Raw genomic sequence first — 12,105 nt, forward strand, 5'->3', positions numbered from 1 at the left:
GCTACCTATAGGAACCCTTCCATCAGGACGACGTGGCCCCCTCACCCAAAAATAGATATTTCACTTTGATCAAAATCCGTTATATTTTCTAATAACCTATTCTAAGCTTGTAGCACAAAAAAAAAAAAATATAAAATGTGAAATACTAACCTTCAGGCTAACTTCTACACTAAATCTTGACGTGCAAAAATAAATCAAATTTTCTATCACACAACCAGCGAGGAGAAGGTCGACATTCTCTTGTGGACAACTTATATAGAATGAGTTTAGAAAATTGAGAAGTTCAAGTGGACCATTTGGTCTGAATACGGTACTGCAATGGTTGGTTACAGAAGATGTAATCAGTTGATAGAGATTTTTTTCAAGGCCGACAAGCTTCATATACATTAGCTATGTGAATGCCAAGTAAGATTCATGAAAATAATTAATATAAGATTCCCGTATAGCTGTGAATAAATTTTCCATACCATTTTCCAGATATATTAACGTAAACAAAAATATGATAAAGTATTGCTTTTTTATATTTATGCTTAAAATTTAAGTACAGCAGTACATTTTTCAAAAAATTTAAAAATAAAATGTAATTTTATGATTTTGTATAACTATAAGATTTATTTATTTGTCAAAAATATATTGTTTATTTGGTGCCAGTTTAGTATATGGCCTACCTTTCGAATATGGTCTACGAAATTCTATCTGTTTTAGTATGTGGCCTAACCTAACCTAACCTAACCTAACCGAACCTAACCTAACCTAACCGAACCTAACCTTACCTTACCTAACCTAACATAACCTAACCTAACCTAACAAGCCAGGTAGACCACATACTAAACCAGAATAAAAAAGGTAGGCCACATACTAAACCAGAATAAAAAAAAGGTAGGCCACATACTAAACCGGCACCGTTTATTTTAAATGATTTCTGATAGCTAAAAAGAAAATTGGCATAAGTTATTGAAATCTTTCATGCAGTTCCATTTTAATTTAGAATGCACTAGATTATTTGTGATGCTATAAATATCAGCTTTCTTTTCATTGTAGCCAGTCTCAATCCATCAGCGTCCAAAACATTTTTTCTGAATCTCAAAACAAAGATCTAAAATCTTTCTAGATGTTACTTAAGAGTTCTCCGCAGCATCCCTTCATCCACATCTGCTTTTCTCATGATGATTTAATTATTACTGTGAATCAAATTTCAAATGAATCCTCTGCAATCCTCTTGAAAGTCCACAATGTGACTCTGTGATCATCAATCTGGATGTGAGGCTGAAATCTATTTACAAATTTTCCAGGGTAAAAAAAGACAATAATATTAGCCTTTTGGAAGCGCTATAAACCTTACAGAGGCTGTCTGAACAAAGATCTAATGATGATTTTAGACTTTTAGAAGCGCTGAATCATCGCCTTTGGCAAAACATTTGGAAATTATAACCAAAGAACCCTGTATACAATAAAAAATTACCGAGACAATATACAGATATGGCCATTGACTGCAAGTAAGGTATCGTTCAGTGGTAATCTTAGGTTTACCTTATATTCTATCATAAATATTAATGTTATGTAAAAACATTTTGCTTCCCTAAAGTTCCACGTAGATATTGACTGGGTAACCATGAATAGTATCTATGACTTTCATACCTAAAATCTACAAAGCACGTTACAGCATGAAAAAGTATTATATAAATACAATATGATCATTAGCATTTTGATGGAAATTCAAAATATTACCCTTTATTCTTACACCTCTAAATTCCTACACATACCTGAAATACTCTATTAATCTTATTGTTAAAACCCAGATCCAATGACACTGACATTTCAATTTCTATTACAGCAAACATTATTAAGCATAAATTGTATCAAGTATTGTAATAACTTACCTATGGATTCGGTGACAGTATCATCACAGTATTTCAAATCAATTCCGTTACTCGGCAAATTTACGCATCTATCAGTAACAGGAGGAAAATCTTCAAATTCGTCTCTACTGTAATAACAAGGACTGGTAGTATTATCACAGATCATTTCAGTTCGGCCATGGATAGTCACTTTTTCCAACTCGCCTGTGGTCACCCGTAAGTACTTCCTATCGATAACAGCAACTCTCGCTTTAATATCTGGGGATAAAAAGGGAAACGTATTAATGGAATTCTTCATTTAAACTGGTAGTCATATAATCGAGGTATTGTATTTTAGAATTACTTTTTTAAACAGTGAAAGCGAATACGAAACCTCAAAGTACAAAATCCAAAGGCAACATAAACAATGAATGAGCCTCCTTTTTCAGATACCCTAAGGTAATAATTTATGTAATATCCATGAACCTTAAATTTGAATAGTAAAATGACAAATTAACAATCTTAAACTAAAAGGAAGTATATCTTTCTCTCGCTACCTGTGAATCCCCCACTCTACTGCTACTGTATATGAAGAAAATGTGTCCTGGGGACAAAACCCAAGACTGTAGTTGAGACAAGTTCAGTCATGTCATACCTTAAAATTTCTACAAGTTCTCTGAGTTTTTTCCCTTGGTATCTTTCTGGTTTATGATTTAGTCCTAGTGTATATTTAGGTTTCAATGTTCAAAAAGAAAGTCTTTCATAGGTAGTTTACCCAGATACCGGCCTCGTAGAATACAAGGCAAATAAGATATTTAGACGGTCAACCAATCCTGCTTCCTTTTGTGTTCCCTGCTGTGGCACCCATTGTTCTTTAGTCTTTTTTACCATCAATGTGCAGACCTAAATCACTAGCGGATCCAGGGGGGTAGGTCACGGGGGATCACGATCCCCCACACATCCTTTTTTCAAGAAAAAATGTTTGACTGGTAAACTTTGGGTTTTCTAGAAAATAAATTGACTGTTAAACTTGGGGTTTTAAAACAGTTTGACTAATGAACCTGGGGTTTCCAAAAAAAAAAGTTTGACAGTTAAACTTTGGAGTTTCAAAAAAAAAAGTTTGACTGTTAAACTTTGGAGTTTCAAAAAAAAAAGTTTGACAGTTAAACTTGTGGGTTTCAAAGAAAAAAGTTTGACTTAAACTTGGGGGTTTCAAAGAAAAAAGTTTGACTTAAACTTGGGGGTTTCAAAGAAAAAAGTTTGACTTAAACTTGGGGGTTTCAATGAAAAAAGTTTGACTTAAACTTGGGGGTTTCAAAGAAAAAAGTTTGACTTAAACTTGTGGGTTTCAAAGAAAAAAGTTTGACTTAAACTTGGGGGTTTCAAAGAAAAGTTTGACTTAAACTTGGGGGTTTCAAAGAAAAGTTTGACTTAAACTTGGGGGTTTCAAGGAAAAAAGTTTGACTTAAACTTGTGGGTTTCAAAGAAAAAAGTTTGACTTAAACTTGGGGGTTAAAAAAAAAAGTTTGACTTAAACTAGGGGGTTTCAAAAAAGAAGAAAAAAGCTTTACTGTTAAACTTGGGGTTTTTGAAAAGAAAAAAAAAGTTTCACTGTTAAGCTTGGGGTTTACAAAAATAGAAAATAAGATTGACTGTCAAACTTGGATTTTTCAAAAAAAAAAAAAAAAAGTTTGACCGTTAAACTTGGGGTTTTCGAAAAAAAAAAGTTTGACAGTTAAACTTGGGGTTTTAAGAAAAAAGTTTAACTGTTAAACTTGGGGTTTTCAAAAAAAAAAAAGTTTGACTGTTAAACTTGGGGTTTTCAAAAAAAAAAAGTTTGACTGTTAAACTTGGGGTTTTAATAAAAGTATGACTGTTAAACCTGGGGTTTTCCAAAATAAGAGTTTGACCGTTAAACTTGGGGTTTACAAGAAAAAGTTTGACTGTTAAACTTGGGGTTTTCAAAAAAAAAAAAGTTTGACCGTAAAACTTGGGGTTTAATAAAAAAAAAAAAGTATGACTGTTAAACTTGGGGTTTTCCAAAAAAAAAAAAAGTTTGACCGTTAAACTTGGGGTTTAAAAAAAGTTTGACTGTTAAACTTGGGGTTTTCAAAAAAAAAAAAGTTTTACCGTTGAACTTGGGGTTTAAAAAAAGTATGACGGTTAAACTTGGGGTTTTCCAAAAAAAAAAGTTTGACTGTTAAACTTGGGGTTTGAAAAAAAGTTTGACTGTTGAGCTTGGGGTTTTCAAAAAAAAAAAGTTTGACCGTTAAACTTGGGGTTTAAAAAAAAAAGTTTGACTGTTAAACTTGGGGTTTAAAAAAAAAAGTTTGACTGTTAAACTTGGGATTTTCAAAAAAAAATTTGACTGTTAAACTTGGGGTTTAAAAAAAAGTTTGACCGTTAAACTTGGGGTTTTCAAAAAAAAAAGTTTGACCGTTAAACTTGGGGTTTAATCAAAAAAAGTATGACTGTTAAACTTGGGGTTTTCAAAAAAAAAAAGTTTGACCGTTAAACTTGGGGTTTCAAAAAAGTTTGACTGTTAAACTTGGGGTTTTCAAAAAAAATAAGTTTGACCGTTAAACTTGGGGTTTAAAAAAAAAGTATGACGGTTAAACTTGGGGTTTTCCAAAAAAAAAGTTTGACCGTTAAACTTGGGGTTTGAAAAAAAGTTTGACTGTTAAACTTGGGGTTTTCAAAAGAAAAAAGTTTGACCGTTAAACTTGGGGTTTAAAAAAAAAAGTTTGACTGTTAAACTTGGGGTTTAAAAAAAAAGTTTGACTGTTAAACTTGGGATTTTCAAAAAAACTTTGACTGTTAAACTTGGGGTTTTCAAAAAAAAAAGTTTGACCGTTAAACTTGGGGTTTTAAAAAAAAAGTCTGACTGTTAAACTTGGGGTTTTCCAAAAAAAAGTTTGACCGTTAAACTTGGGGTTTAAAAAAAAAGTTTGACTGTTAAACTTGAGGTTATCAAAAAAAAAATGTTTGACCGTTAAACTTGGGGTTTAAAAAAAATGTTTGACCGTTAAACTTGGGGTTTAAAAAAAAGTTTGACTGTTAACCTTGAGGTTTTCAAAAAAAAGTTTGATCGTTAAACATGGGGTTTTAAAAAAAAGTTTGACTGCTAAACTTGGGGTTTTCAAAAAAAAAAAGTTTGACCGTTAAACTTGGTTTAAAAAAAAAAAGTTTGACTTAAACTTGGGGTTTTCAAAAAAAAAGGTTTGACTGTTAAACTTGGGGTTTAAAAAAAAGTTTGACCATTAAGCTTGGGATTTAAAAAAAAAAAAGTTTGACTGTTAAACTTGAGGTTTTCAAAAAAAAAGTTTGACCGTTAAACTTGGGGTTTAAAAAAAAAGTCTGACCGTTAAACTTGGGGTTTAAAAAAAAAAGTTCGACTTAAACTTGGGGTTTTCAAAAAAAAAAGTTTGACCGTTAAACTTGGGGTTTAAAAAAAAAAAGTTTGACCGTTAAACTTGGGGTTTAATAAAAAAGTTTGACCGTTAAACTTGGGGTTTTAAAAAGAAAAGTTTGACTTAAACTTGGGGTTTTCAAAAAAAAAAAGTTTGACCGTTAAACTTGGGGTTTAAAAAAAATGTTTGACCGTTAAACTTGGGGTTTAATAAAAAAAGTTTGACCGTTAAACTTGGGGTTTTAAAAGAAAAGTTTGAATTAAACTTGGGGTTTTCAAAAAAAAAAGTTTGACCATTAAACTTGGGGTTTAAAAAAAAAAAGTTTGACCGTTACACTTGGGGTTTAATAAAAAAGTTTGACCGTTAAACTTGGGGTTTTAAAAAGAAAAGTTTGACTTAAACTTGGGGTTTTCGAAAAAAAAAAAAGTTTGACCGTTAAACTTGGGGTTTAAAAAAAAAGTTTGACCGTTAAACTTGGGGTTTGATAAAAAAGTTTGACCGTTAAACTTGGGGTTTTAAAAAGAAAAGTTTGACTTAAACTTGAGGTTTTCAAAAAAAAAAGTTTGAACGTTAAACTTGGGGTTTAAAAAGAAAAAAGTTTGACCGTTTAACTTGGGGTTTAATAAAAAAGTTTGACCGTTAAACTTGGGGTTTTAAAAAGAAAAGTTTGACTTAAACTTGGGGTTTAAAAAAAAGTTTGACTTAAACTTGGGGTTTTCAAAAAAAAAAAGTTTGACCGTTAAACTTGGGGTTTAAAAAGAAAAAAGTTTGACCGTTAAACTTGGGGTTTAATAAAAAAGTTTGACCGTTAAACTTGGGGTTTTAAAAAGAAAAGTTTGACTTAAACTTGGGGTTTTCAAAAAAAAAATGTTTGACTGTTAAACTTGGGGTTTAAAAAAAAGTTTGACCGTTTAACTTGAGGTTTTCAAAGAAAAAGTTTGACCGCTAGACTTGGGGTTTAAAAAAATAAAGTTTGACTGTTCAACTTGGAGTTTTCGCAAAAAAAAGTTTGACCGTTAAACTTGGGGTTTTAAAAAAAAAGTTTGACCGTTAAACTTTGGGTTTTCAAAAAAAAAAAAGTTTGACCGTTAAACTTGGTTTAAAAAAAGTTTGACTGTTCAAATTGGGGTTTAAAAAAAAAGTTTGACAGTTAAATTTGTGGTTTAAAAAAATAAAGTTTGACTGTTCAACTTGGGGTTTTCCCAAAAAAAAGTTTGACCGTTAAACTTGGAGTTTAAAATAAAAAGTTTGACCGTTAAACTTGGGGTTTTCAAAAAAAAAGTTTGACCGTTAAACTTGGGGTTTAAAAAAAAAGTTTGACCGTTAATCTTGGGGTTTTCAAAAAAAAAAAGTTTGACTGTTCAACTTGGGGTTTAAAAAAAAAGTTTGACCGTTAAACTTGGGGTTTAAAAACAAAGTTTGACCGTTAAACTTGGGGTTTTCAAAAAAAAAGTTTGACCGTTAAACTTGGGCTTTTAAAAAAGTTTGACCGTTAAACTTGGGGTTTTCAAAAATAAAGTTTGACCGTTAAACTTGGGGTTTAAAAAAAAAGTTTGACTGTTCAAATTGGGGTTAAAAAAAAAGTTTGACAGTTAAATTTAGGTTTTCAAAAGAAAATGTTTGACCGTTAAACTAGGCATATTGGTGAAATATATTTATTTTGTTATTTATCTTTATTTTCCTCTTTGCATCCTTTATTAAGTTATTTTGATTTTTACAAGTTTTTCTAAGATGATCCTTTTGCTCAAGAGTCAAAAACTATGATTCAACATTTGAACGTCAAGCTATGATAGTTACAAGCATTAGTGTCAAACCCATTTTAATTGCAAATATGTAGAGTATGGCCAATTTGAAGTGTTATCTGCTTCAATGAACAAATTTTTATAGTTTATTTTCTTATTGTATTGACTCATACATAGCCATTTACAAAAATCCCCTTATGACTTTATTCTCGAGTCAGAGTTAATTTGAAATCATAAACTATTTGTGGCTGAATACAAGGATGTCACGTGTTTAGGGGTATCATAAATAGCCCTCTGTAAAAAATTCCTGAACCGTTTATCATGTGCAATAGACAAAGGTAAGAGTAACCGCGTAGGAAGCGGCTCAGTTCTCTCGAGTTATTTCTTAGGCAGAGTCAATTATATATATATATATATATATATATATATATATATATATATATATATATATATATATATATATATATATATATATATATATATATATATATATATATATATATATATATATAAAGAGACATATGGTCAGCGATGGGCTGAATTACAAATTTATTTATCTTTGGCATATTACTTCTTTCAGCTCTGCAGTTGTTGCTTGGAAATATATTATGGTTATATTTCATGGAAAGGAAAGAACTTTCTTATGCAACAACTTCTCAGGCGTTATAACAACAAAATTTGAGTCTCCAATTGGGACATCTGACGTAATGTGTTCAGACAACTCTTCTTGTTGGCACGGGCCTTTCCCTTGGTCGGCCCGTAGCTGTTAAGATCATGCTTTGATTTCATTAGCAGTGAAGACTGAACAGCCTGTCCCTGATGCATCATACTAATGTAAGATTTATTTAAAATCTCGAGCACTCTCATTTTGAGTGATGTTTTGGGCTTGAATTGGTCACAATAGTACAATACTGTTGATCCTTTGGATCCTTTGAATGAGATTCTAGTCAACATAATTGATAGGCGTATCACTTCATGTGTGCTAAGGTATCGAGTGAAAGACAAACCATGGTTCAATGATGATTGTAGATGTGCTTATTTGGAGAAGCAGGAGGCCTATCCTCTTTTGAAGTGTAACTGATCAAATTTGACTTGGAATAACTATACTCAGCTTAGAGATTTAGCTCAGAGTTTATGCTTCACCTGGAAAGGAATATAATTTAATCATAAAAGAAACCCTTTCTGGTACAACCAAGAACATAAGTGGTGGACTACCATGAAATCTACACTCAGCGGTGTAGATGCAACAGTTCCTCCTTTACTTAAACCAGATGGCTCGTCACTCACTGTCCAAAAGAAAAGGCAACCCTTCTGGCAGATGTGTTAGACAGTACGCAGGGTAATGAGAAACTTCATCTTCCTTAGTCTTGTTTTCCTGAGGCTAAACTAAATAATTTAGCTTGTCGATCTCATGAAATTAAAGCTCTCTTGACGGACCTTGAATCTTATGGAGGTGTAGACCCAAATGGTATTTTTCCTTTGTTTTTTATAAAGAATTTAGATTTCTTAGCTCTAAAGTTATCCGATATTTTACGCAAAGTAGTAAGAAGAGGGACTTTTCGCACTTGTTGAAAAATCAGTAATGTTACTCCATTATGTAAAGTGTTTGTGGTAGCTCAAGTCCCACTGATTACTGTGCACTTTCCATAACTCCCATATTCTCTAAAGTTTTTTAACGTCTTTTGGCAAAACGTATAAACAGGTTTGCAGGAAGCAATCATCTGTTCCCGAGTTTGTAATTTGGCTTTCATAAAGGCCTTGGAGCATGTGATGCCCTTCTTACAATTTCCAATGCTGTACAGAAATCCCTTGATTGTGGTCAGGAAGTTTGTATGAGTGTCCTTAATTTTAGTGTTGCCTTCGACCACGTTAATCAAGAGGCCCTTGTTTTCAAACTTCAACAGTTGGTAGTAGGTGGGTCTTTTCTTGGCATTATTAAGAATTTCTAAGTAATAGATCGCAGAGTTGTTGTTGATGGGCACTACAGCGAGTTTAGGAATGTGATATCTGGTGTTCCTCAGGTAGTGTTCTTAGCCCATTACTTTTCATACTATATATACATGACATGTGGTTTGCAAGATAACTTATTTCTATAAATAAAAATAGTACTGTAGATAGGATAAAAACGAAAAAAGGAATATTTTCAAAGAAATAAAAACCAGGCTTTTCATCTGAGAAATAACTAATATGAAGGAATTAAAAAGGTTTCATGATATAAAGCTTGGAATTTACAAAATCCTTAACTCTGATTAATCTAAAACAATAATCAACATCCTCCTTTCAATATTTGTTACAAGAAGAATGAAATAAAGATTTGTGGAAGATTGAAATTATCCTTCTCTCTCTCTCTCTCTCTCTCTCTCTCTCTCTCTCTCTCTCTCTCTCTCTCTCTCTCTCTCTCTCTCAAGAGGCAAAAATGCATTACATGTGAAAAGGAATTCAGAGATTGTGTTTCTGATATGAATCAAGTTGGAAGAGTTGAGAATTGGTATTGGTTGATACTTGAAAGGAAGGATGCAGGCGCTCCAATATTTACAGATATAACTCAGAGGTAGTCAAGGGATGAGGTTTCCCGGGAATGTATAGTCCTGTACTAATGGTAATTATAAAGTTTGCTGCTGAAATGCTTAATATATTTTATCGGGATGTTATGCCATGATGCATATTCACCTTATAAATTCAGTTATAAGGAGAAAATTGTTTCAAATACACGAAAAACAGCTCTAAAATAGTTTAAAATCCGCGCTTGCTAAATGATGGGAAAATGATTAGATACCTTAAATTATCTAAGACTAGGTTAAAGAAACGAAAAGCATAAGAAGATATGTTATGAAAGGACTAGTAAATCTGATCATAGCATCTGCCAAGAGAGCTGTTGATGATGCAGTAGCTTATAATATTAATCTAGAACTTTCAAATAGAGTAGAGAATCTTTCCAGCCAAATGGTTCAGTTTTATGTTTCCTCAGTAATTTCACACATTATTCTGTGGTTGTGCCCATGGTGTTTCCAAATCTTCTTTGGCAATATTAGCAGAGGATACTAATAAAGGTAGGCAATTAGGCTAACTACTCCTAATGCAGTAATAGTATTTCTTTGACTAATATTGATAAAGGTGCAGATATTAATACAATTAACCATATGGTGACCCTGCTAGTGATACCTGCGCTATCAGGCTCATCACTTTTGACCAGGGTAAAAGTGGCGCTCCCTAAGAAAAGTATTTTTCCGTGCCTCGGTACAGCCAAACTATAACAAATATGAACACCTGGTTTCTTGCATTATGTCGAGGAAAGAGAGAAAATTTTCATCAAGTAATCAGAGTATCTTTATAATGCTTAAAAGTATATAAATATTGGAAAAAAGTGAAAATTATGCAAAAAAAAAAATATACATATACCAAGGCACTTCCCCCAATTTTGGGGGATAGCCGACATCAAACAAATGGAAAAGGGGGACCTTTCCTCTCTATGTTCCTCCCAGCCTGACAAGGGACTCAACCAAACTCGGCTGGTACTGCTAGGGTGCCACAGCCCACCCTCCATCTTTATCCACCACCGATGAAGCTTCATAACGCTGAATCCCATACTGCTGCTACCTCCGCGGTCATCCAAGGCGAACGGAGGAAGCAGAAGGGCATACCGGAACTGCGTCACAATCGCTCGCCATTCATTCCTAATTCTAGCGCCATTCATTCCGATTTCTAGCACGCTGTCTTGCCTCTCTCACATCTATGCTCCTATAACCCAGAGCTTTCTTCAGTCCATCCATCCACCCAAACTCTTGTACTTCTACCATTAACTCTTGCATTCATCACCTTCTTTAGCGGACAGCCATTTTCCATTCTCTCAACATGGCCAAACCATCTTACCACATTCATATCCACTCTAGCTGCTAAATCATTTCTTACACCCGTTCTCACCCTCACTACTTCGTTCCTAACCCTATCTACTCGAGATACACCAGCCATACTCCTTAGACACTTCATCTAAAACACATTAAATTTCTGTCTCTCTGGCACTTTTATTCCCCACAAATCCTATCCATACATCACAGTTGGTACAATCACTTTCTCATACAGAACTCTCTTTGCATTCATGCCCAACCCTCTGTTCTTTACCACTCCCTTCACTGTCCTCAACACTTTGCAACCTTCATTCACTTTCCGACGTACATCTGCTTCCACTCCACCATTTGCTGCAACAACAGACCCCAAGTACTTAAACTGATCCACCTCCTCTAGTAACTCACCATTTAACATGACATTCAACTTCGCACCACCTTCCCTTCTCATACATCTCATAACCTTACTCTTACCCACATTAACTCTCAACTTCATTTTCTCACATAACCTTGCAAATTCTATCACTAATCAGCCAAGCTTTTCTTCTGTGTCTGCAACCAGTACAGCATCATCTGCAAACAACAACTGATTTACTTCCTATTCATGATCACTCTCGTCTACCAGTTTCAATCTTCGTCCAGGCTCTCGAGCATTCACCTATCGCACCACTCCATCAACATACAAGGTAAACCACCATGGCGACATCACACATCCCTGTCTCAGCCCCACTCTCACCGGAAACCAATTGCTCACTTCATTTCCTATCTTGATACATGCTTTACTACCTTTGTAAAAATTTTTCACTGCTTGCAACAACCTTCCAAAATATTCATACAAAACAAAAAGGATTATGTTAAAGAAATTTAAAACTGTGTAGAGATGGCTAATCTGTCCCACTGTAGCAATAAGTATTAAACAAATGTGATAGGTAATAAGCAGCGATTAATTCCAAATGATAACTTTTTTTAACGGTACCCAATGACGTTTTGTAGTGTGAATAACTAAGAAATGAAGATAAAAAGAAACTGAAAATTGCATTACAAATCTGAATACATTTCCTTTATAACCCACACATAGTGGTATATATAATCAGAAAAAAAATGAGATATTTATTTGTTAGTATGTTTTTGTGTTATTTTACAAATATATTTTGAAAAATATATTATTTTGAATTATTTCTGATAATGTAGGTTATCAATTCATTGTAACCAGCAGCTAAAAATTTGTCCTCTCCAACCTTTACCTTTTGTGAAGACATGAAAGTTCTTTACA

At 33.3% G+C, this 12,105-nt stretch overlaps 1 protein-coding gene across 1 annotated transcript in view; it reads right to left on the bottom strand.

Moving 5' to 3' along the window:
- The window catches only part of LOC137627122 (uncharacterized), a 285,574-nt gene that overhangs the window by 153,426 nt on the left and 120,043 nt on the right, over nt 1-12,105 (bottom strand). The window contains exon 4 of the mRNA XM_068358167.1: nt 1,881-2,117. Coding sequence (XP_068214268.1) covers nt 1,881-2,117 — 237 coding nt within the window. The remainder of the gene's footprint in view (nt 1-1,880; nt 2,118-12,105) is intronic.

This window comes from Palaemon carinicauda, chromosome 2 (genome assembly GCF_036898095.1).
Source record: "Palaemon carinicauda isolate YSFRI2023 chromosome 2, ASM3689809v2, whole genome shotgun sequence".
In the NCBI taxonomy this organism is placed as follows: Eukaryota; Metazoa; Arthropoda; class Malacostraca; order Decapoda; family Palaemonidae; genus Palaemon; species Palaemon carinicauda.